This window comes from Salmo salar, chromosome ssa19 (genome assembly GCF_905237065.1).
Source record: "Salmo salar chromosome ssa19, Ssal_v3.1, whole genome shotgun sequence".
Lineage (NCBI taxonomy): Eukaryota > Metazoa > Chordata > Actinopteri > Salmoniformes > Salmonidae > Salmo > Salmo salar.
Genome location: NC_059460.1, coordinates 35,231,121 through 35,258,346, shown reverse-complemented (window position 1 = coordinate 35,258,346; position 27,226 = coordinate 35,231,121). Strand labels below are relative to the sequence as shown.

Below are 27,226 nucleotides of genomic sequence, written 5' to 3'. Positions count from 1 at the left end.
AGGCCAATCACATTACGGTAGTCCCCAGGCCCGTCACATTACGGTAGTCCCCAGGCCAATCACATTACGGTAGTCCCCAGGCCAAGCATATTACGGTAGTCCCCGGGACCGTCACATTACGGTAGTCCCCGGGACCGTCACATTACGGTAGTCCCCGGGCCCGTCACATTACGGTAGTCCCCGGGCCCGTCACATTACGGTAGTCCCCGGGCCCGTCACATTACGGTAGTCCCCGGGCCAATCACATTACAGAAGTCCCCGGGCCAATCACATTACAGAAGTCCCCAGGCCAATCACATTACAGAACTCCCCAGGCAAATGACATTACATAAGTAACCAGGCCAATCACATTACAGAAGTAACCAGGCCAATCACATTACAGAAGTCCTCAGTCCTGTGGTGTTTGTTTACTAGCACACAACTAGAGTGACTCCTTCACTGTTGTAGTGATCTAATTACATTGATATTTTAGTCATTTAGCAGATGCTCTTATCTAGAGAAACTTACAGTCGTGAGTCATTTAGCAGATGCTCTTATCTAGAGAAACTTACAGTCGTGAGTCATTTAGCAGATGCTCTTATCTAGAGAAACTTACAGTCGTGAGTCATTTAGCAGATGCTCTTATCTAGAGATACCTACAGTCGTGAGGCATTTAGCAGATATCTTATCTTTAAAAGTCTTAAAAGATGACACACCTAGTCATTCAAGGGTTTCTTTTTTTAAACTATTTTCGAGAATAATAGTTAAAACATAAAAACTATGAAATAACATATGGAATCATGTAGTAATAAAAAATAAACTCTTAAACAAATCAAAATATATTCTAAATTCTTCAAGGTAGCTACCCTTTCCCTTGGTGACAGCTTTGGCATTCTCTCAACCAGCTTCACCTGGAATGCTTTTCCATCAGTCTTGAAGGAGTTTCCACATATACTGAGCACTTATTGGCTGCTTTTCCTTCACTCTGCAGTCCAACTCATCCCAAACCATCTCAATTGGGTTGAGGTCAGGTGATTGTGGAAGCCAGGTAATCTGATGCAGCTCCATCACTCTCCTTCTTGGTGAAATAGCCCTTACACAGCCTGGAGGTGTGTTGGGTCATTGTCTTGTTGAAAAACAAATGATAGTCCCACTAAGCTCAAACCCGATGAGATGACATATCACTGAAGAATGCTGCGGTAGCCAGACTAGTTAAGTGTGCACTGATTTCGAAATAAATCACTGACAGTGTCACCAGCAAAGCACCCCCACACCTCCTCCTCCATGCTTCACGGTGGGAAACACACATGCAGAGATCCATTCATCTACTCTGCATCTCACAAAGACACGGCGGTTGGAACCAAAAATGTCACATTTGGACTCCAGACCAAAGGACAAATTTCCACCAGTCTAATGTCCAATGCTCGTGTTTCTTGGCCAAAGCAAGTATCTTCTTCTTATTGGTGTGCTTTAGTAGTGGTTTCGTTGCAGCAATTTGACCATGAAGGCCTGATTCACACAGTCTCCTCTGAACAGTTGATGTTGAGATGTGTCTGTTACTTGAACTCTGTGAAGCATTTATTTGGGCTGCAATTTCTGAGGCTGGTAACTCTAATGAACTTATCCTCTGGAGCAGAGGTAACTCTGGGTCTTCCTTTCCTGTGGCGGTCCTCATGAGAGCCAGTTTCATCATAGTGCTTGATGGTTTTTGCAACTGCACTTGATGAAACTTTCAAAGTTCTGGACATGTTCCAGATTGACTGACATTCATATCTTAAAGTAATGATGGACTGTCATTTCTCTTTGCTTATCTGAGCTGTTCTTGCCATAATATGGACTTGGTCTTTTACCAAATAGGGCTATCTTCTGTATACCACCCCTACCTTGTCACAACACAACTGATTGGCTCAAACACATTAAGCAAAGAAATTCATTCAAATTAACGTTTAACAAGGCACACCTGTTAATTGAAATGCATTCCACGTGACTACCTCGTGAGACTGGTTGAGAGTATGCAAAGAGTGTGCAAAGCTGTCATCAAGGCAAAGTGTAGCTACTTTCAAGAATCTTTCAAGAATCTTTCAAGAATATATATATATGTATGTATGTATGTATATATATACACACACACACACACACACATATATATATATATATATATGTGTGTGTGTATATATATATATATATATATATATATATATATATATATGTGTGTGTGTGTGTGTATATATATACATACATACATACATACATACATACATATATATATATACACACACACACATATATATATATATATATATATATATATATATATATATATAATAAATAAAAAAATAATAATAATAAAAATATTAAAATATTAAAATATAAAAATATAATATAATAATAATAAAAAAATACAGAGAAATAAATATTACAAAATAAAACCGCCCGATTAATCGGTATCAGTGGTTTTTGGTCCTCCAATAATCGACATCGGTGCTGAAAATAATAATAATAAATCATAAATCGGTCGACCTCTACATGGCACACCTGTATTTGGGGAGTTTCTCCCATTCTTCTCTGCAGATCCTCTCAAGCTCTGTCAGGTTGGATGGGGAGCGTCGCTGCACAGCTATTTTCAGACCTCTCCAGAGATGTTCGACCGGGTTCAAGTCCGGGCTCTGGCTGGGCCACTCAATGACGTTCATAGACTTGTCCCGAAGCCACTCCTGCGTTGGCTTGGCTGTGTGCTCAGGGTTGCTGTTCTGTTGGAAGGTGAATCTTCGCCCCAGTCTTGGGTCCCGAGCGCTCCGGAGTAGGTTTTCATCAAGCATCTCTCTGTACTTTGCTCCGTTCATCTTTCCTTCGATCCTGACTAGCCTCCAATTCCCTGCCGCTGAAAAACATCCCCACAGCATGATGCTGCCACCACCATGCTTCACTGTAGGGATGGTGCCAGGTTTCCTCCTGATGTGACGCTTAGCATTCAGGCCAAAGAGTTCAAATTGGTTTCATCAGACCAGAGAATCTTGTTCCTCATGGTCTGAGAGTCCTTTAGGTGCCTTTTGGCAAACTCCAAGCGGGCTGTCATGTGCCTTTTACTGAGGAGTGGCTTCCGTCTGGCCATTCTAACATAAAAGGCCTGATTGGTAGAGAGCTGCAGAGATGGTTGTCCTTCTGGAAGGTTCTCCCATCTCCACAGAAAAACTCTGGAGTGACCATCGGGTAGTTGGTCACCTCCCAGACCAAGGCCCTTCTCCCCCGATTTTCAGTTTGGCCGGGCGGTCAGCTCTAGGAAGAGTCTTGGTGGTTCTAAACTTCAACTATTTCAGAATGATGGAGGTCACTGTGTTCTTGGGAACCTTCAATGCTGTATAATTGCATTGGTACCCTTCCCCAGATCTGTGCCTGGACACAATCCTGTCTCGGAGCTCTACGGGCAATTCCTTCGACCTCATGGCTTGGTTTTTGCGCTGACATGCACTGTCTACTCATGCCCAATCAATTGAATTTACCACAGGTGGACTCCAATGAAGTTGTAGAAACAACCAGAGCTCAATTTCGAATCTTATAGCAAAGGGTCTGAAAACGTATGTAAATAAGGTATCCGTTTAAAAAAAAAAAAATGTTTTATACATTTGCAAACATTTCTACAAACCTGTTTTCGCTTTGACATTACGGGGTATTGTGTGTAGATTGATGAGGCTTTTTTTGTTGTATACATTTTAGAATAAGGCTGTAACTTAACATGTGGAAACGGTCAAGGGGCCTGAATACTTACCGAAGGCACTGTATGTATCAAATTACATTTTAAAAACTGTTTAAATGTAATTGTACAATTATTTTGTATGCTCTGAGTCTCATATGGTTTTGCATTGGGTACATTTAAGATATTATGTTATTTAATATGGTATTTTATTTTGTAAAGAAATTAAATACAGAATAGAAGATATTCTATTTTAGTTGTTTTACCAGTTCTCAAAAGTAAAAAAGTCTAAATAAAAACCCTGTGGTTATTTTGTGACTTTAGCTAATACATATATTTTTTTAGGCAGTGGTGCAGTATAGTTTCTGTATCGTTTTGGTATAGAGTATTTTAATACTGGTATCGAAGTCAAGATTCTGGTTGGCCGATCGTCCCTATGCTATGCCAGCCGCCACTTACAGCCTGAGCACTGCACAACGCTTAGGAATGTCTAGCGGGGAAAATTAGCAGCAAGCTAGCTCATTCTCCAACAGAAAGGTGCAGCATTGACAAATGGATGAATGACCAGTGACCAAAATCAAACTCCTGTTGCAAATATTAGTTTATTAATAATAAGGCTCATGTCGACATGCATGCAATAAGCAAGCTAGCTAAGCTGATAGCTATGTGACCTGTTAGCAAAGATTTCTATAACTGACCCTTTCATCTGTGGCGTTAGCTAGCTAGCTATATTAGCTACTACGCTAGCTAGCTGGCTAGATAAACACGGTGTTAAGATATCAGATAGGAGCTAATATCCAGCGTAGCTAGCTAACGTTAACTGGTTATCATTCTGAACATGCACCATTTTCAGCAATGAGCCATCTGACTTGCGGTGTAATGTTAGATATTTACTGGTGTACTGATCTGACCAGCCGCAATCGGATACGTAAATTGACATTTGATCGTCAGATTAGATGATTGTCTTAATAGGGAAAGGAAGGTTTAGCTACCTAGGAATCTTCCTGCATGTTTATGGACAAAGACATTCGTGTGCGTTCTCACTTCTCAAAGTATTGGCAGATGAGTCATTCAGACAAAGTGCAGCGTTGTTTCATTTTTTTCCCCCTACCCACGCTCTCCTTATTAGATATTATGCACATCTATGGCTTGGTAGCAAATGTCATCGCCATTGAGGTAGTTTTCATAGTACCGGTAGTAGTAAACGTCACCAAGCGATATAAACGATGTGAAAGGGAGCGGAGTTACAGCCTCGCTCTATCCAGTCGTAGCAGTAGGATCAAGTTACAACCCGGCCATTTCTTGACAGATAGATGAACTAGCCAATTGAGTTGTTTCGAATTTTGGATTTAGGTCTTTGCCATCTTAATTTACCGAGTTTATCAATAGATTTACCATTCAAATAAAATTACCCTTATTTTGTCCCAAAAGCCAACACTTCCTTTGGCCGCCAATCCTTCCAGTTCTCTGCTGCCAATGACTGGAACTTTTTTTGACTGCAATTTTTTTTTTTTTAAATCACTGAAGCTGGAGACTTATACTTCTCTCTCTAACTTTAAGCATCGGCTGTCAGAGCAGTTTACCGATCACTGTACCTGTACACAGCCCATCTGTAAATAGCACACCCAACTACTAATTATTTCACCTCTATGGCCTATTTATTGCCTTACCTCCCTAATCTTCTACATTTGCACACACTGTACATAGATTTTTCTAGTGTGTTATTGACTGAACATTTGTTTATTCCATGTGTAACTCGTGTTGTTGTTTTATGTGTCACACTGCTTTGATTTATCTTGGCCAGGTCGCAGTTGTAAATGAGAACGTGTTAAATATATATATATTTTTTTTAAAGTAAAATCTCCCAATGACATATATATATACACCCTGTATTGCTGACACTATGTATTGGCCAGTGAGAGGCTTTGAAGCCACCGGTCGACCATATTGGTACTCCCCAGTAGGAGCAGTCCTCCACAGGAATGAATGGAATTCTACAGTATTTCAATTAAAGGTTTCAAGGACAAAATTACATGTATTTAATAGTACACTCTGGAAAAATACTTTGCTGTTTTTTTTTTTTTTTTTTTTTTAATATATAATTTGTTCATTCTTTTTTCTTCAGCTCCCATAATATAAGAGTATGCATTAAGGTGTCTGTAATAGAATAAACTTCTCAAAAAAACAAATATAGACGTTAATAAATGCATTTATATAGCTTCCATGTATATGGTTTGTGGTTAAGTATCCCTTTAAGGGTGTTTTCACATATAGTCCTCTTTAAAAAGAACCACACTCAGTCCACTTTAAAGTGAACTCTGGGGTAAGAAAAAGCTAAATAACTCTGTTATTTTTGTATTCAATCTGCCCTTGCCTTTGGATGAGGACTCAACTATTTTGCCAGTTCACGTCACCTATTTTGCGATCCGAATACCCTTTGCATTCACATTGCTATGTTTAGAAAGGAACCAAGATCTTTTTCCAACATTCACCAAATGCACTCTGGGTTTTTTACAAAGTGCAGGACAAACCATTCCATCAGAATGTTTTATCAACGGCTAGATATACATACTTACATTCTGGAAGCTAACAGATTGCATTTAGTTAAAAGATGCAACATAATAAATTGTAATGAAAAGATACCAATAATATTTACATGTTAATCGTAACAGAATAAATAAGCAAAAGAATAACTGCAGATTAAATAATACTGTAATTGAAAAATCGTACACCCATCGTAGGCTACTGGCCCTTTAAGAGCTAGAATGGATTTTGTAACCTATGTTGTGATTCTCACCAAATATGTTGTTGTCTTCTCACACTATTCAAACCCCACAATAGTCCCATGTGGCTCAGTTGGTAGAGCATGGTGTTTGCAACGCCAGGGTTGTGGGTTCGATTCCCACGGGGGACCAGTACGGGGGGGAAAAAATGTATGAAATGTATGCATTCACTGCTGTAAGTCGCTCTGGACAAGAGTGTCTGCCAAATGACTAAAATGTAATAGAATAAACAGCTTAAGAAGCTCTCTTAGCCTATAGATCACATATTGAAAACAAATAATCTGAACTAAAAACTCCACACATATTTGTACATTTCTGTGCATCCTTGACAATCGCTAATCAATAGGCCTATCCAAAAACAGCACCCATCATCTTCTCTCTATTGTGGCCCCGATGTGAGAGAGCTTATGGCAGGGGAAACGGTTTTGTAGTAGTCTAGTGTGTGGTGTGAGAATAATGAAAAGCCAACATGGGGGAGTTGTGTTCACATTGCCCTAAAAACGGAAACCAGCCCACAGAGGTGGTCTCAGTTCGGTTTGAGGGGTCTGAGTTCCTTTGGAGTGTTCACACTGCACAAATTATTAAGCAAATCGTACAAAGTTCAACAACAACAAAAACAATCTGTAAGGGACCAAGGTGTAAAAACACACCGAGGAGCAGGCGCGAAATATGGATCGGAAAACATACCTCAATGCAGGGATGTGCAACTTTATTCCAAATGTTGCCTAAATCCAAACTGATAAACCGAGAAGATTGAAATAGTGGTAGTTTTCCTGAAAACTGCCATTTTCGTTCTCATGCTAGCTAGCAGTAGCCACCTCTGCCATTGTGGACAATCAAACTCCTTTGTTGTTCAACGCAAAGTGCCATTCCATAATGGCTGCTGTGGCTACTGGTAGCTAGCATTTGGATGAAAAGAGCAGCTTTATGGAACAACAAATGGTTCTGAGACAACAACAACAACAAAAATCCAACCCATATCTCGTGTCTTAAGCCCTATTCACACGGGACTACTATTACTAGAGAATGTTGGTTTTGTAAATATTACTCCAGAATGTCCGTAATTCCAGAGGACGTTTTGGGACGGAATTCGTCCCCCCCCCAACACTGCCCCATGTAATTCGTACTTTTTTTTTCTCCTCTTCAAATAAATTGACAGTTATTATTGAAGCCTGAAGGTTTGTATTCTAGGAGTGAAGATATTTCAACATGTCCAGGTGATAGTGCCACACTCATAAGTTTTTAAACCATACCACACAACTTTTTGGTAATAGTGTAGCCATAATATTTGAATTGAGTAAGTCTGATTAGAATCATTAGGATATTTTAGCGACGAACAGTACGTCCTAAATTCACCCCTGCTTTCAGATGTAAGCTAAACAGTGCACTTGAGATGTGTTTTTAAGGCGACGGATGAGGAAGTGAACTTATCATTTGCGAACATTTAGATCAGTGGAATGCTGCTGCTTTGTCATCTATTAACAGCAAGGGGTTAAAAAAAAGGTGTGATATTTTATTCAATTCATACGCACATAACATATAAATAAAAGCATTCACTGTGAAAGTTGATACATGTAGGTCATTCATATATAGCTTATGTGCAACACTTCATTCAATTTATTTAATGTTATTGTTTTCTTGCTCAAACCGTGAGCAACTCCTGTCAAACTTGAGAATTGTTACTCCTGCCATGTAAAAAAATGATAGAGATGGCAGATTCGGACAGTCCTACAATTACAGATATGGCGTTTTGTGTTCGTGCACATAATTACGTTACCCAACCTCACCCCTAAAACTAATCCTGTCCGAATAGGGCTTTAAATCTGATCATGATGGCAATTTCAGACCCCAGTGCAGCTCAGTGCAAGCTCGAAGCATAACAGTAAGGTCGGAATCTGCTGGCTATCTCCACAAGAGATCGGAAAGCAAATAGTGCGATAAAACTACACTCGACAACCCTAACTAAGAACTAACACTTGTCATTATAACGTTAATTATATGATAGCAAAACAATGCAAAGTTTGAATAAGTAAGACTGCTGCAGGACGATTGAAAACAGATTGATTCACCCCCCCGTCTCGTCTATACGAGCAGCGAGCAGTTGTTCTACAAATTTGCTGACGGTCGAGTACATCCAAGTGTGCCTCTCTGACAAAGAAGCAAATTGACAAAACACTTGGCAACAAGGTCGAGCCCAATAAAGTCGTTTAAAAAAAAAAACACTGAATTCTAACCAAATAATAATCGCCAAGAATTACATCCTTGTTTAGGAGGCGTGACACATTTCACTTTGAGGTTATAACATAAAACCAAATAGCTGTCGACGAGTTACCGATCTCGGTGGCTACAATGTCAACCCCGAGACAACTCCGCTGGTACAGTCAATTCCCCCGACTCGAAATAAGTGTTAACCAGGAATTATCAGGCAACAACAACAACAAACACAAAAATATATAAAAACGACGAAATCCTTTCGACGAGGAGGAAACATCGAAATGTGTCAAGCTGCAGCAGAACAACTACTACGGCCACTAGAAGGAGCGAGTTCTGACTCAATTGCAACATTGTTCCTGGCCTCCTAAAAAAAAAAGAAAAATCAAAGCAACAAAAGAAATGTAGCCTAGTTCAGATTCGCTATTGACTTGTGAAACTATAAAAACGTAGCTAACGCTACTGTATTGGAAGTCGATGTAAAGGCGAGGGGAATATATTTTTTGTACTGATGTAGGCATAGTCTTACGTAAGGACTAGCTCTGACTCCAACAAGGCAGTATTTTCTCCCAATCAGTTAACGTGAGCTATTCGATGCCTACCCAGGCAGCCACACCATTTAGAAAGTGACCGTCGTGTTAAAAAAAAAAAAAAAAAAATTCCACCACAACAGTCGGTTTACTAGTCCAGTAAGAAAGTGATCCTCTCAGTACGATTATGAAACAATTCGACAACACGGCAGGTTACAATGAATGACGTTAGCAAAGTCGCATTGTTCCAACACAATAAATAAAGTATGACATTTTTAAAAACGAGGAAATAGGTTACCCTAGGCTGTTACACTATTCATAAAATAAAAACGATCGGCCGATTAAATGTTAGGTTAACGTGTGCATTTAAGAGTTACGATTCCATGTTCACGATTGATGTTTCATTCATCCCCCTAGATTAATTTTGATCACATTACAATCCGTTTTTTTTCAGGGCATCGAAATTCAATGTAGTCAAGTAGGTATTTTTTCTTCCTTCACCGTCCTAAGGCATGCAAAAGCACGATCCCTTACCTATGAAGTCAAGTTGTTAACGTTCAGATTAATCCATAAAATCATTTAATCCGACAATTGTCCAGTTTTTTTTTTTTTTTTGCGTTTGTCCGCTGACCCCCGGTTCGGTTTGATGTTGGTATGTGAATTCGACAAAGTCGTAAGCCGTGTCGGTAGCCAGAGAGCTTTTTTTCCCCTCTGTGATCCTCTCTCTCTCTCTCTCCGCTTCTGAAACTGACTGACAGATAAACAACACCACCCACGGACATCAATATGTTCGCTCATTGGACAACACCTCGGAAATACCGCCCTTTGGCTTGTAATGATTGGCTAGTTTCAGATTACAAAAAAATTATAATAATAAAAAAGTAAAAATGGTTCCGATATATATTTCAATGACGCCATGGAAACAGCAAGGCAATGGTAGCATGGAGATGTAGTCGTCGACGACTTATTTACACCCTACATAGGCTGGAGAGAGACGACGTAAAAAAACGACTATACCCAGAGTTCCTAGCGCGGACAGGCGTCCTGGAAAATGGTTTGTTTGAGTGCCCCACCTACTCCTGCGCTCGCTCTGTGAATGAGCCATGGCGTATATAGCTAGCAGTACGAACGGATGAACATTTATTTTTTCCGACCAAATACATTTTTTGTTTTACACGTCTTATTGCCGACTCAGTGTAATCGCTATCATGGTGTGTTTTTTTTAAGAGAACTATGGCAATATTTGATTGTATAGTTACTTGGCGTCTAATCGTAAGTTCATACTGATCAATTATGATCGTAATATTTTTTTTTGGTGGATGTTTAAATAAATTATCTTGGGGAAGAAAAAAAAAGCTTGTTGACCTGATCGCTAATGTTAGCATTTTGGCTAGCTAAGAAAAAGGGTCTGAAAGCGGAAGTGGGGACGTTTCCGGATACCGGCTGGCAAGGTGGGTGGAGCTTTATGTTTAACGTCTACAATATAAAGTTGTTTCTTTGTGAAATATGACTAGACAACAGAACAAAAGAGAGTAGCAAATAAGCTGAAACTGTTCAATTGTTGTTGTTAGTGACTATATTTTCTCCTTTGTTTTGTTAGCTAGTGGCTTTGTGAGCTGGCATTTTAGTTGGAGCACTGTAAGCAGCACAATCATTGCGTGCTCATTGCTCATAGAAAGATATATTATATATAAGGTTACACATTCGTGATCGTTTTGCAGTTGGATTCTCAACAACCGTGAAACTACAATGATGAAGCCCTTTGTCAGTTTCACAGAATTAGAATAGAACGTTAATTTATTACACTGAACAAAAATGTAAACGCAACATGTAAAGTGTTGGTCCCATATTTCATGTGCTGATACGAAAGATCACAGAAGTTTTCCATACCCACAAAAAGCTTATTTCTCAAATTTTGTGGCCAAATTTGTTTACATCCCTGTTGGTGAGCGGTTCTCCTTTTGCCAAGATAATCCATCCACTTGACAGATATGCAATGGCGATTTTAGCATGTAAATCTTGGGGCAACCTTTTTTTTTTTTTTTTTTTTTAATGCATGCCAGGAAAGCAATAACACTAAACAATACATTAATTGCACTATAACTGTGACAAGCGGTGCCCACAAACTGTTAGGTCCTACATAATGCTGTCCCAACCGCAGAGTCCATACACCTTACCACTGCTACACCTGGCTATCAGCGCAGCCTTATTTGGCAGCGAAACAGTTCCTTCAGCCTCATTTACTGCCTTTAAAAAAAACATAGCTGATATGGCTGACTTGCTTAAACAAATGTGGTTTCTAATGACAACTGAGGTGTACAAACTATGGCATAAGGGAACGACAAGAGGATAAGAGGCAACAAGTCATTTAGATTAAGACATTAATGAACGAGGTAAGACGGACGGAGTCAATATAACTATTTGTTCAGCACCTGAAATGTACAGCGACAGAATTCAGAACATCGGCCATTCTTACAGTATTCTCCCTGTACACCAAGTCAGAACCATAGGATAAATAAAGGGGGCAGACAATGAAAGCTCTTACAATATTCAATGATAACATTTCTCTACAACAGGCTATATAAACAGGCTACATGTGCACCAAGTCAGAACAGTAGGTGAAACTATGAGGGGGGAAAGGGACCAAATTATTAGGGTGAGGCACATGGGCTACTAACAGCTTACTACACAACATACACTTAGGTTGAATCATGACTTAGGTTGAACAACAAGGTTGAATCATGACTTCAGTGATCTTAAGGTTGTTGCTCTAGAAAGAAGCCCGAGTTCCCAACTTGCAATTCCGAGTTGGATGACAGTTAAATGTATTTATTTCCTGAATTCCCAGTTATCTTGAACTCACTGAAGTCTGACATTTATCAGTTGGTGAGGTCCCTCAGTATGGTGATAATATGGTATGGTGGTAATATGGTATGGTGAGGTCCCTCAGTATGGTGATAATATGGTATAGTGAGGTCCCCCAGTATGGTGATAATATGGTATGGTGAGGTCCCTCAGTATGGTGATGGTATGGTGAGGTCCCCCAGTATGGTGATAATATGGTATGGTGAGGTCCCTCAGTATGGTGATAATATGGTATGGTGAGGTCCCTCAGTGAGGTGATGGTATGGTGAGGTCCCTGGTCATTCCCAGCCCTACTATGTATGCGACTGTAAGTTGATATATTTTGGTAGCCTGCCCTAGACAATATTTCAGAATTCGTGGGCAGTCCATTATATTAAAATGTTTGAATTCAAATTTATTGCTGACAGGTCCACAACAATTTGTCATTGTTCTCTCTTTCAGAAACTGACATTCCTTTGCCAAATACAGCATAAATTGCTGCAATAGATGTAAACATTCTGCCAACACAATAAATTGACCCGTAGCTTATGTAAAATATGATAGTATATGGTCAGTCTACAGTATTGCTGTGACGTCAATTCCTATTTAATCTCAGAGCCTATAGCAAGGCAGGACATCAAAACACAATCTGTTGATAAGAAGAATATTAAACAACAATTTGTATTTAGCATAGAAGTGTGGGCTGAACAAATTACCCTACTTTTGAAATAGTTCTGAATATACACTCAAACAAATAGTCTGCTCATTCTGAACGTTTAAGTTTGTGGGGGGGGGGGGGGAAATCACTGCAAAATATCCACACTTTCTGCCCACACCTCTACAGCAATGTGTTAAGTTGCCTTTGCTCTTTCTTTTGGAGACTGTCGTAGTCTAATGCCAATAGAGGCATTATTCAGCAAAAAAAAGGGGGTTATTGTCACCATAAAAAGTGTATGGAGGTCATTTTGCAGGTGGAGTTTTAATGCCCGTTCACTCGCACACAGTTTTACTTCCAGTCTAATTTATAACGGGAAAACGCGTATGTATGGTGTGCACCAAGTTTATAAATGTAAATATTTTTGTATGTGCACAGAATTTTCAGAAATAGTGCATGCCGGACTTTAGTGTGAAATTGACGCAACGGTTATAACTGAGGCCCCAGGCACCTGCTGGTGAATTTTGTTTTAAATTCAAACTGTCAGCACAGATTCAACACACATTAGCTTCTCAGGTAGCAAACGAAAGTTAGCTAGCTAAAGTGCAGATAAAAGGGGGCTAGTTGTATAGCTAGCTAGCTAGCTAAAGTACAGATAAAAGGGGGCTATTTGTATAGCTAGCTAGCTAAAACACAGATAAGAGGGCTAGTTGTATAGCTAGCTAGCTAAAGTACAGATGAAAGGGGGCTAGTTGTATAGCTAGCTAGCTAAAATACAGATAAAAGGGGGCTAGTTGTATACCTAGCTAGCTAAAGTGCAGATAAAAGGGGGCTAGTTGTATAGCTAGCTAGCTAGCTAAAGTACAGATAAAAGGGGGCTATTTGTATAGCTAGCTAGCTAAAACACAGATAAGAGGGCTAGTTGTATAGCTAGCTAGCTAAAGTACAGATGAAAGGGGGCTAGTTGTATAGCTAGCTAGCTAAAATACAGATAAAAGGGGGCTAGTTGTATACCTAGCTAGCTAAAGTACAGATGAAAGGGGGCTAGTTGTATAGCTAGCTTATCTTTTGGTTTAAACAAGGCAGAAAAGGACAATCTCCACAAGCTTTGTAACTTCAAATGGAAAGAAGCAGAGAGGATAATATTTTGTTTGAATTGAGGTGAAATGAATGTTATCTAGCTAGTTACATAAAACAGTAAGGGCTTCCAGTGTCAACCCGTTCATAAATGGTAAAGAGGGTTAGTGTTCCCGCTAGGGATGGGTGGTTTACGCTTTTACTATATTCTGGTATTGATGCACGGACCGGTTTGGGGTTTTTGTATAACGGTATTTTAATGTTTGGTTTGTTAAATGTTAGTTTTTTTATAGTTTGCTCCGTTTGCTACTTGGAAATCCTCACTCTCCCTCTCATTCCTGCTGCATGCTGCTAACCACACCAAGCCCTGCCCCCTTATCACTCAAGGAGAGAGCAGATGCTCAACCACAGTCACAAGCACTTTCTTGCTGTTCACTCTGCAGTTTTAGTTTATTAGGATCCCCATTAGATACTGCACATAGAGCAGCTTCTCTTCCCTGGGGGTCTACATACAACATACAAATACATGACAGAGACAAGAGACAAGATACTATTCATATTGTTAAATGAGATCTTTAGAGAGGTGCTGTGATACAATATGTTGTTAAGTCTAAATGTTATTTTTGGCAGAGTGGCAGATCATTCCATAATGACATGGCTCTATACATAACTGAGTGACATGTTAAATCTGTTTTTGGTTTGGGTCCCGTGAAGAAACCCATAGTGATGGATCTGGTGGGGTATGTCTGTTCTGAAGTGAATGCAAATAGAGTATACAAGTGGTTAGGCCTTTTCAACACACATTTCTTTAAAAGACTGAGCAGAAATTGACTACTTCTCTTAATCATGAAAGGCTATCGTGTGTGTGTGTGTGTGTGTGTGTGTGTGTGTGTGTGTGTGTGTGTGTGTGTGTGTGTGTGTGTGTGTGTGTGTGTGTGTGTGTGTGTGTGTGTGTGTGTGTGTGTGTGTGTGTGTCGCGCGCAAGGTGTGCTGCTCTGTTTTGAGCCAGCTGCAGCTTTGCTAGGTCTTTCTTTGCTGCACGGACAGTAATGAAGATCGGACTTGTTTTTTTAACAGACATACCTCTTCCCCCATCTTCACAAAAACTTTGTCAATATAACTTGACCATGATAACTGACCGTCCAATGTTCATACCTTTTATGCACACCTCCAGTTGTGTAGGTCTGAGAGGAACGCTTTGAACCAAATACAATGCTTTTGGTTTTAGATGTATTTAAGTCCAATTTATTGGTATCCTTTCTGACACTGACTGTAACTCCTTGCTAAGAGTCTGTGAGCTCACTGGCTGTAGGTGCCGATGTGTAGAGTGTACAATCATCAGCAAACAGTCATTTTAGCTTCTTCTAAGACAAGTGGCAAATCATTTTGTAAGAATGGAGAAGAGTAACGTCCCAAGGCAACTGCCCTGAGGGATACCGCACTGTACATATCTGATGTTAGAGAAACTTCCATTGAAGAATACTCTGAGTTCCATTGGATAAATAACTTTCCAATCATGTGATGGCAAGTGAGTTTACTGTACATACAGTACCAGTCAAGAATTTGGACACCTACTCATTCCAGGGTTTCTCTTAATTTATTTTACTATTTTCTACGTTGTGCAATAATAGTGAAGACCTCCACTATGAAATAACACATATGGAATCATGTAGTAACCAAAAAAGTGTTAAACATCCAAATATGTTTTATATTTGAGATTCTTCAAAGTAGCCACACGTTGCCTTGATGACAGCTTTGCACACTCTTTGGCATTCTCTCAACCAGCTTCACGAAGTACTCACCTGGAATGCATTTCAATTAACAGGTGTGCCTTGTTAATTTGTGGAATTTCTTTCCTTCATAATGCATTTGAGCCAATCAGTTGTGTTGTGACAAGGTAGTGGTGGTATACAGAAGATAGCCCTGTTTGGTAAAAGACCAAGTCCATATTATGGCAAGAACAGCTCAAAAAAGCTAAGAGAAACGACAGTCCATCATTACTTTAAGACATGAAGGTCAATCAATCCGGAAAATGTCAAGAACTTTGAAAGTTTCTTCAAGTGCAGTCGCAAAAACCATCAAGCACTATGATGAAACTGGCTTTCATGAGAACCGCCACAGGAAAGGAAGACCCAGAGTAACCTCTGCTGCAGAGGATTCATTAGAGTTCAGTAGAGTTACCAGCCTCAGAAATTGTAGCCTAAATAAATGCATCAAAGCAAATTTTATTTGTCACATGCACCGAATACAACAGCTGTAGACCTATACCGTGAAATGCTTACTTACAAGCCCTTAACCAACAATGCAGTTCAAGAAAGAGCTAAGAAAAATATTTACTGAATAAACTAAAGTAATAAAGACTTCAAGTAACAGACACATCTCAACATCAACTGTTAAGATGAGACTGCCTGAATCAGGCCTTCAGGTCGAATTGCTGCAAAGAAACCACTACTACAGGACATCAATAAGAAAAGACTTGCTTAGGCCAAGAAACATGAGCAGTGGACATTAGACCGGTGGAAATCCAAATTTGTCCAAATTTGTGATTTTTGCTTCCAACCGCCATGTCTTTGTGAGATGCAGAGTAGGTGAACGGATGATCTCCGCATGTGTGGTTCCCACCGTGAAGCATGGAGGAGGTGTGTAGGTGTGGGGGTGCTTTGCTGGTGACACTGTCAGTGATTTATTTCGAAATCAGTGCACACTTAACTAGCCTGGTTACCACAGCATTCTTCAGTGATATGTCATCCCATCTGGTTTTGGCTTAGTGGGACTATCATTTGTTTTTCAACAGGACAATGACCCAACACACCTCCAGGCTGTGTAAGGGCTATTATTTGACCAAGAAGGAGAGTGATGGAGTGCTGCATCAGATGACCTGTCCTCCACAATCACCCGACCTCAACCCAATTGAGATGGTTAGGGATGAGTTGGATCACAGAGGGAAGGAAAAGCAGCCAACAAGTGCTCAGCATAATGTGGGAACTCCTTCAAGACTGTTGGAAAAGCATTCTAGGTGAAGCTGGTTGAGAGAATGCCAAGAGTGTGCAAAGCTGTCATCAAGACAAAGGGTGGTTACTTTGAAGAATCTCAAATATAAAACTGATTTTGAGTTGTTGAACACTTTTGGGGGGGTGGGGTTACTACATGATTTCATATGTGTTATTTCATAGTTTTGATGTCTTCACTATTATTCTACAATGTAGAAAGTAGTAAAAATAAAGAAATCCAGGAACGAGGAGTGTCCACACTTTTGACAGGTACTGTAGCTGATGTTGGAAATGCCTCCATTGATGAATACTCTGTTCTATTGAATAAGTAACTCTCCCACCATGTGATGGCATGTGATGTAAAGCCATAACAAGTAAAAAAAATAAAAATAATCTGTAACAACAATATATGATCAATAACCTCAAACGCTACACTGAAATCTAACAATACAGCTATACTGAACAAAAAAATATGAACGCAACATGCAAAGAATTCAAAGACTTTACTGAGTATAACGAAATCAGTCATTTGAAATTCATTAGGCTCAAATCTGTCTTTCACATGAATGGGAATAGAGATGTTCACAGATATAAAATCAACGGTATGGGTGTGGCTCAGAAAACCAGTCAGTATCTGGTTTCACCACCATTTGCGTCATGCAGCGCAACATCTCGTTGTGGAATGTTGTCCCATTCCACTTCAATGGCTGTGTGAAGTTTCTGGATATCGGCGGGAACTGGAACATGCTGTCATACACATCGATCCAGAGCATCCCAAACATGCTCAACGGGTGACATGTCTGAGTATGCAGGCCATGGAAGAACTGGGACATTTTCAGCTTCCAGGAATTGTGTACAGATCCGTGCGACATGGGGACGTGCATTATCATGCTGAAACAGGAGGTGATGACGGCGGAGGAATGGCACGACAATGGGCCTCAGGTTCTCGTCACGGTATTGATGTGCATTCAAGTTGCCATCGATAAAATGCAATAGTTTTCGTTGTCCGTAGCTTACGCCTGCCCAAACCATAACCCCACCACCACCATGGGGCACTCTGTTCACAACGTTGACATCAGCAAACCGCTCACCCACACGACTCCATACGCGTGGTCTGCAATTGTGAGGCCGGTTGGACGTACTGCCAAATTCTCTAAAACCATGTTGGTGGCTTATGGTAGAGAAATGAGCATTCAATTCTCTGGCAACATTTCTGCCAATTGCACGCTTCTGAAAACATGAGACATCTGTAGCATTGTGTTGTGTGACACATTTTAGTGGCCTTTTATTGTCCCCAGCACAAAGTGCACCTGTGTAATGATCATGCTTTTTAAACAGCTTCTTGATATTCTACACCTGTCAGGTGGATGAATTATCTTGGCAAATGAGAAATGCTCACTAAAGGGGATGTAAGCAAATTTGTGCACAAAAATGTAGATACTTTCTGGTATCTTTTATTTCAGCTCGTGAAACATGGCACCAACACTTTACAAGTTGCCTTTTTTTATATTTGTTTTTTTATTTTTACTCTGACATGCCACGACCCACCATTAGCATAGTTTGACAACACTGTTTGTAAGCTTTCCAATTATATCAAACTCAACATTTTGTCTTTTCCAGACATGGATGTCATGGCAGGGTAGGGTATGCGTAATGGGTCAACTTTGAGCACCTTTTATCTCCTGAATGTTTTGGCAAAAAAGTCGCTTTCTTACCCCTTCCATGGACAAACATGTATGGAAAGCTAATTTTTTGTTTAAATCGAAAGGGATACTGTCAAAGTGACTGGTGTTTAAATCCTTTTGTATTCAGTCACTCAATTAGCCATGCTAGCTGACAATGTTTATAATGGGAAGTTTGACTAGCCAGCTATCTAAACTCGTAGTAATCATGAACATATACTGACTCGGCAAGAAGGTCACATGCCCACGGACCTTGACCTCCAGGGGGCCCCCATTTTGATTTTGTTATTCGCTCTGTCATAACTTTTTTTTTCAGTCACTTTGGCACATGTTTCAGATATGTGGTATTTTTTCAAAAGTTTTAAATACAAAATTATGAACTGATAACACTTGTAATGCCCCCTGTCTTATGTTCAAAACTTTTTTTGATTGTTAATTCATTGGGATTTCACATCTTTCACCACTGAAGCACTACAGGAATATGGCTCTGAACATAAACAGTAACACCTCCACCGTAGGAATTCCTGTCTCTTCTGTAGATGTATTGTTACTACTGTATTATCAAAGGAAGTATCTGAGTCTCAGAGATGGTCAATATATGAATGTTATCTGATGTAAGCAAGTCTCTGATTTCATTAACCTTATTTCTAAGGCTACATACAGTGTACAAAACATTAGGAACACTTTCCTAATATTGTGTTCAACCCACTATTGTCCTCAGAACTGCCTCAATTCATTGGGGCTTGGACTCCGTGTCGAAAGTGTTCCACAGGGATGCCGGCCCATGTTGACTACAATGCATTCCACAGTTGTCAAGTTGGCTGGATGTCCTTTGGGTGTTGGACCATTCTTGATACACACAGGAAACTGTTGAGGGTGAAAAACCCAGCAGCGTTGCAGCTCTTGACACAAACCGGTGCGCCTGGCACCTCCTACCATACCTTGTTTAAAGGCACTTAAATATTTTTTGTTGTTGCCCACAATCCATGACTCAATTGTCTCAAGGTTTAAAAATCCTTCTTTAAACCGGTCTCTCCTCCTACACTGATTTTTGAAGTTGATTTAACAAGTGACATCTGATAGGGACCACTGCTTTCAGCTGGTCAGTCTGTCATGGACCAGAGCAGATGTTCCTGCAGTACATACTTTCATTTTAATCCCAGCCCACATCTCCACGAGGCCTCTTGCCATCATTGTAAATATTATTTGTTTATTAATTTACTTGCCTGGTAAAATAAAGAATTATAATTAAATGCGTAGGATCAATCGTCAGAAATAGGGTATTGTGAAACAGTTGCTACTGTAAAAATGTAGCACAGTGTTTGAATGCCATTTCTGCCCCATGCAACATTGTACAAGAACCTTTTTCTACTTGACTTGTCAACTGATACAGTATCGCCTGTCTCTGCTTGAAATTCATCTTCCTCGACAGACCCTGTCCCTTGTTATTGCTAGCTTCAACAGATTAAAACCCATCCTCTGCCTCACTCAGTCTTTTCAACCTCTCTTTTCCCTCCAATCCTCCTCTCTTAACCAATTACCCAACTCCTTCTGAAAATATTCAACTTTTTCAAGCCAAAATCTATTTTTAGCCTCCTCGGGAGAGACATACTAAGCCCTGTACTCCCTCAGTCTCTCTGACATGTCAACTGTGTGACCTTTTTATTTTTATATAGACAGGTGTTTCTTTCTGCTGGTTTTTTGAAAAATATATTTAATTCATTTTGAAATTAGGCTGTAACAATTATAGAATAAGTCAAGGTGGTATGAATACACTGTACATGTGAAAATTGCACCAAATGACTTAAAAAAAAATGTTCCACCCCCATCTAAAAGAAATATGTAGAATTGCAGGACATTAACTGGAAAACTGCAGAAAAAATATACCTGCCCCATGGCAAAATGTGTAGAATTGCAGGAAATTAACTTTAAAACTTAAAATGTTCTCCGCCATCAAGAGGGGGCCACTAAAATGTTTTGCCACCATCACAGCTCTAGCCTGGCTTCCTGAACTCACTAGGGACTTTATCTCATATTAATCATGTCCGTCTGACAGTGTTTCTTTTTGTTTAAAATCTCTGAATTATTTTAGATTACTTTGATCAAGTTGGCTATAAATCAATATCTGAATGTGCTGGAGTGACAACCACTCCCTCCCACCTTCAAGTGATGCCAAGTGATGTCAGATTTCACATCCTACGCCACACAGGCGTGCGGTAGGACCTGGGGTGTCCACACAGGCGTGCGGTAGGACCTGGGGTGTCCACACAGACGTGCGGTTGGACCTGGGGTGTCCACAGATTTATAAGTGAACATGTTGGTGCGAGAGGTTTTAGGAACATTTTATATATATATATATATTTTTTTTTACATTTTAGTCATTTAGCAGACGCTCTTATCCAGAGCGACTTACAGTAGTGAGTGCATACATTTCATAAAAATTGTTTTTTTTCTCCCCGTACTGGTCCCCCGTGGGAATCGAACCCACAACCCTGGCGTTGCGAACACCATGCTCTACCAACTGAGCCACACGGAACTCATGCCCTAAATAGTGCACACGTTTTGACCAGGGACAAAGGTAGTACACTATGTGTACAGAATAGATTTTTGTTTATTTCTTAGATCACTTTCTATACTCCTGCAGGTTCATTGATTGGTGGAAACCACAAGTGATGGATGGAGACATGGATTCAGCAGGACCGGAGAGGATTCTGCTGGAACCCTACAAGTACCTGCTACAGCTGCCAGGTACACATATGCGCACACACACACACACACACACACACACACACACACACACACACACACACACACACACACACACTGTGTAGCTGCCAGGTACACACTGTGCAGCTGTCAGGTAAGGAAGGCCCTACAGCCATGATACCAACATGTCAGAAACAGCTGGTGGTCCTTGGCTGTGTGGTTTTCATTAAATTCACATAGCCTGTATGAGACGTTTGTCGACTACAAATGTCCTCCCCGTCTTTCAGCTCTTATTAGTTATCTTAGTCCTATTCTCTATACGTCCTCCTTTTGATCAGAAGCCCTAAATAAATAGGACGGCGTTAGCTTTTTCTGGAGATGACGTCGCCGTGTAATTTAATGGACTAGTGAGCAGAACATCAAGCTGTTGGGAACAGCCCCTTGAGGTAGTGATCAACATGACCATCTGCCTTAAAAACGGCACTCCTGTCTCCTTCTCACCTCATTTAACACCTGATTTACTAAACAAAAGGCACTTTCCTTTTTTTTTGTTCTCTATTGTTTCTCAAACAACGGTGGATGCTGATAACATCATGGATTCCCATCAGACCAAATCCTTCAGTAACCTACTCCTTGAACTTTTCAGTTGTCAAAAAAAACACTGTTTTGCTCAAAACATATTTTTTACCCTTTTAGTGCAGTATTATCGAACTCATTCCATGGAGGGCCTAGTGTCTGCTGGTTTTTTGTTTTTCCATTCAATTAAGACCTAAACAACCAGGTGAAGAGAGTTCCTTACTAATTATGTGATGTTAATTCAACAATCAAGTACAAGGGAGGACTGAAAACCTGCAGACACTCGGCCCGCCGTGGAATGAGTTTGACATGTGCTTTAGTGTGTGTACTTTACTGTAGTCACGGTGCATTCGGAAAGTATTCAGACCCTTTGACTTTTCCCACATTTTGTTACGTTACAGCCTTATTCTAAACTTGATTAAATATTTTTTTTCCCTCAATCTACACAAAATATCCCATAATGACAAAGTGAAAGTAGGTTTTAAGAAATGTTTTGCAAATGTATAAAATAAATACATACCTTATTTACTTAAGTATTCAGACCCTTTGCTATGAGACTCAAAGCTGAGCTCAGGTGCATCCTGTTTCCATTGATCATCCTTGAGATGTTTCTACAACTTGGTTGGAGTCCACCTGTTGTAAATTCAAGTGATTGGACATTTATTTGTAAAGGCACACACCTGTCTATATAAGGTCCCACAGTTGAGGTCCCGGTATCCTGCTTAATTACAACAACAGAAAATACACAGAATATAAAGAATGAACTGCGTCTGTCAAGATTGTAAAGGTATTTTTATTTATTTTGTACCTTTTACCATTAAAAATGTAGACTTAGAGGACAGAGAAACTGACCCCTGGTATAATTTGGGATGCTTTTAAGGCATTCATTAGGGGAATGATAATCTGAAATTAAATCTGAGTTAGAAATTAATCACTATTTTAGAAAAAGGCCATAAAAAATATATTAAAATGTCTGAACTTCAGCAGGAATATGGTCTTTAACTTTTAGAAGAGAGACAACAATTACAAATACATTCATTTGAAACAATGCAATTAATGACAATTTGAAAAGCTTCTATGAAAAATCTATGTAAGTCAGAATTAAACAGTTGGACTGAACCTACAGTCTTCTTAGACCAACACGACTGACAAAACATAATCACTAAACACAGATCACCCCCAAAATAAATATTAGACAGTGTTAAAACATTCACATGGAGAAAAGAACCAGGAATGGATGGCTTTCACATAGAAATCTATTTAACGTTTTGGGACATAGTGCCATCCCTATTTACACAAATGACAACGCACACGTCACTTAATTCAGTACTTCCTAGTTCCATGTATCAAACAGTTAGTTAGGTTATATTAAAACCAGGAAAATCTGAAGTGTCCCCTGCTGATTAGACCCTTTAAGTTTAAAAAAAAGTTTTTACCAGACTTGATAGATATTAGTCAAACGGGGTTTATTAAATATACACACTTCAAAAACGAGATAAACATTTAGCAATAATGGATGTTGATGCTGAAAAGGCTTTTGACCGTCTTGAATGGCCTTTTACTTTCAAAACTTTGGACGCTTGCAACTTTACAGCTGAAATAATACATGTAATAAATGTCCTAAAGCAAAGATATATGCAAATAATACATTATCAGATGAAAAGGGCACAAGACAGGGATGTCCTCTCTCCCCCTCGTGTTTGCGCTGGCAATTGAATTTTTTGGGGCCTTCCTCTATACCAGGCGGTGTCAGAGGTCCTGGATCGCAGGGAGCTCAGCTCCAGTGATGTGTTCCTACATGAGTAGGAAGTACATGGGGGGACATTCTCAATTGGGCAAAAGTCTCATCTCCTCAACTCTTCCGTCCTCTCTCGTCCATGACCCAGAAACCGATAAGTGGTCGAGGAGAGTGTCAAATCATTAGTATTCACACCTCCTCCAGAACCTTCTCTCCTAAACAAAACTGACAAAATAACTGTAGAAATGCCTTTCATCTTTCCTAGTAAACCCATTCGGGTTTATAGAAGGGTTTTTCATCTTCTAGTAAACCTGTTTTTTTACTGTAGAAGGCTTTTATCATACTCCAGATTCAATGGTATGTTTTCTGGTATGTGTCACAAAATAGTACTCTATTCCCCATATATAGGGCATAGAGTGCCATTTGGGATACAGTCCTGGTTGTTCAAAGTAAAGAAGTGGGGCCTCAGGAAATACTTTTTAGCTTCTTGTTGAGCTTTGAAACATGTTTGTGTGACAAATGGCACCCTATTCCTTATGTAGTGCACTACTTTTGACCACTATAGAGAATAGGGTTCCATTTGGGACACCAACATGTGGTCTCACAGAGGTCTGGACAAAAGTAGTGCATTCTATAGGGAATAGGGTTCCATTTGGGATGCAAGCATGGCAGTGGTCTTTGTTTGTGTCCTTTTTTCTTTGTCTTTTTTTTTATTAAACTTTTTTCCTTTTGGACTTTTTCAGGAAAACAAGTACGGACTAAACTCTCTCAGGCGTTTAACCACTGGCTCAATGTTCCCGAGGACAAACTTCAGGTAAGGACCAGGATGTTTCAAATGAGCTTATTTCCCAAATGGGGGTACCTGGTCAATAGTAGTGCACTATGAAGGCAATAGGGTGTGTTTTGTGATGCATCCTTTTAACATTCAGCTTTATAAATACTCTGTAAATACAGGTTTGTACGAAAATCCTGAAAAAGTAATGTAAGTTGAAAATGTTGTGTTCCAGGCCTGTAAAAGTCATGGAAATTAGTTACATTTTGGTTCATGTAATTCATTTCGGCACACTTAAAAAAAAAAAAAATCAATCACTTACAAATCTGGCACCACCTGTGTATGTGTGCCAATGGAGAGAGAGTGAGACATTGCAGCAGCAGGTCACTGTAAAGTAATGATAAACAACAGACTCTAACTAGGTACAGCCTTAGGAAAGTATTCAGACCTCTTCACTTTTTCCACATTTTGTTACGTTGCCTTGTTCTATAAAAGATTGAATACAAAAAAATCCTCAGCAATTTACACACAATATCTCATAATGACAAACCGAAAACAGATTTGCAAACATTTCAAAAAAGAAACTGTTAAAAAAGAAATACCTTATTTACATAAGTATTAAGACCCTTTGCTATGAGACTCTAAATTGAGCTCAGGTGCATCCTGTTTCCATTGATCATTCTTGAGTTGTTTCTACAACTTGATTGGAGTCCACCTGTGTTAAATTCAATTGATTGGACATAATTTGGAAAGGCACACACCTGTCTATATAAGGTCCCACAGTTGACTGTGCATGTCAGAGCAAAAACCAAGCCATGAGGTTTAAGGAATTGTCTGTAGAGCTCCAAGACAGGATTGTGTCAAGGCACAGGTCTGGGGAACTGTGCCTTGAGCCCGGACTTAAACCTGATCGAACATCACTGGAGAGACCTGAAAATAGCTGTGCAGCAATGCTCCCCATCCAACCTGACAGAGCTTGAGGATGTGCAGAGAAGAATGGGAGAAACTCATCAAATCAAATTTTATTAGTCACATGCGCCGAATACAACCTTACAGTGAAATGCTTACTTACGAGCCCCTAACCGACAGTGCAGTTTCAAAAAATAAGGACAAGGAAAAAGAGAAAAAAGTAACAAGTAATTAAAGCAGCAGTAAAAAAATATGTATACACACACCCACAAGAGGGGGTGCCGGTACAGAGTCAATGTGCGGGGGCACCGGTTAGTTGAGGTAGTATGTACAGTTGAAGTCAGAAGTTTACATACACTTAGGTTGGAGTCATTAAAACTCGTTTTTCAACCACTCCACAAATTTCTTGTTAACAAACTATAGTTTTGGCAAGTCTGTTTGGACATCTACTTTGTGCATGACACAAGTCATTTTTCCAACAATTGTTTTCAGACGGATTATTTCACTTATAATTCACTGTATCACAATTCCAGTGGGTCAGAAGTTTACATACACTAAGTTGACTGTGCCTTTTAACAGCTTGGAAAATTGCAGAAAATGATTATGTCATGGCTTTAGAAGCTTCTGATAGCCTAATTGACATAATTTGAGTCAATTGGAGGTGTACATGTGGATGTATTTCAAGGCCTACCTTCAAACTCAGTGTGTCTTCCAGACATCATGGGAAAATCAAAAGAAATCAGCCAAGACCTTAGAGAAATTGTAGACCTCCACAAGTCTGGTTTATCCTTCGGAGCAATTTCCAAACGCCTGAAGGTACCATGTTCATCTGTACAAACAATAGTACGCAAGTATAAACACCATGGGACCACGCAGCCGTCATACCGCTCAGGAAGGAGACGCGTTTTGTCTCCTAGAGATGAACGTACTTTGGTGAGAAAAGTGCAAATCAATCCCAGAACAACAGCAAAGAACCTTGTGAAGATGCTGGAGGAAACGGGTACAAAAGTATCTATATCCACAGTAAAACGAGTCCTATATCAACATAACTTGAAAGGCTGCTCAGCAAGGAAGAAGCCACTGGTCCAAAACCGCACTAGGGTTTGCAACTGCACATGGGGACAAAGATCATACTTTTTGCAGAAATGTCCTCTGGTCTGATGAAACAAAAATAGAAATGTTTAGCCATAATGACCATCGTTATGTTTGGAGGATAAAGGGGGATGCTTGCAAGCCGAAGAGCACCATCCCAACTGTGAAGCACGGGGGTGGCAGCATCATGTTGTGGGGTTGCTTTGTTGCAGGAGGGACTGGTACACTAAGCAAAATAGATGGCATCATGAGGTAGGACAGTGATGTGGATATATTGAAGCAACATCAAGACATCAGTGAGGAAGTTAAAGCTTGGTCGCAAATGGGTCTTCCAAATGGACAATGACCCCAAGCATACTTCCAAAGTTGTGGCAAAATGGCGTAAGGACAACAAAGTAAAGTTATTGGAGAGGCCATCACAAAGCCCTGACCTCAATCCTATAGAGAATTTGTGGGCAGAACAGAAATAGCGTGTGCGAGCAAGGCCTACAAACCTGACTCATTTACACCAGCTCTGTCAGGCAGAATGGGCCAAAATTCACCCAACTTATTGTGGGAAGCTTGTGGAAGGCTACACAAAACGTTTGACCCAAGTTAAACAATTTAAAGGCAATGCTACCAAATACTAATTGAGTGTATGTAAACTTCTGACCCACTGGGAATGTGATGAAAGAAATAAAAGCTGAAATAAATCATTCTCTCTACTATTATTCTGACATTTCACATTCTTAAAATAAAGTGGCGATCCTAACTGACCTAAGACAGGGAATTGTTACTTGGATTAAATGTCAGGAATTGTGAAAAACTGAGTTTAAATGTATTTGGCTAAGGTGTATGTAAACTTCACTGCAGCAGCAGTAGTGTCAGTGTGGTTAGAGTCCAGTGCAAAATTAATTTAAAGAAGGGGGTAAATTGTCTGGGTCCATTTGATTAACTGTTCAGCAATCTCATGGCTTGGGGATAGAAGCTGTTTTGGAGCCTTTTGGTCCCG

General features: G+C 39.9%; 2 protein-coding genes and 1 non-coding gene across 5 annotated transcripts in view; 1 reads left to right on the top strand and 2 right to left on the bottom strand.

Annotated features, from left to right (window-relative positions):
- The window catches only part of arid4b (AT-rich interaction domain 4B), a 243,060-nt gene extending 233,132 nt beyond the window's left edge, over positions 1–9,928 (bottom strand). For all 3 annotated transcript variants that reach the window (XM_045702251.1, XM_045702252.1, XM_045702253.1), the window contains exon 1: positions 9,729–9,928. The gene's annotated coding sequence lies outside the window, so the exon portion shown is untranslated. The remainder of the gene's footprint in view (positions 1–9,728) is intronic.
- A 418-nt stretch (positions 9,929–10,346) lies between these two features.
- ggps1 (geranylgeranyl diphosphate synthase 1) overlaps positions 10,347–27,226 on the top strand; it is a 38,112-nt gene continuing 21,232 nt past the window's right edge. Inside the window, 3 exon segments of the mRNA NM_001141776.1 lie at positions 10,347–10,645; positions 21,087–21,190; positions 24,206–24,276. Of these exon segments, the coding sequence (NP_001135248.1) occupies positions 21,115–21,190; positions 24,206–24,276 (147 nt within the window). The 5' untranslated portion in view covers positions 10,347–10,645; positions 21,087–21,114.
- Positions 20,906–20,979, bottom strand: trnaa-cgc (transfer RNA alanine (anticodon CGC)). Its single transcript has one exon. It is a non-coding gene; the product is annotated as a tRNA-Ala (tRNA).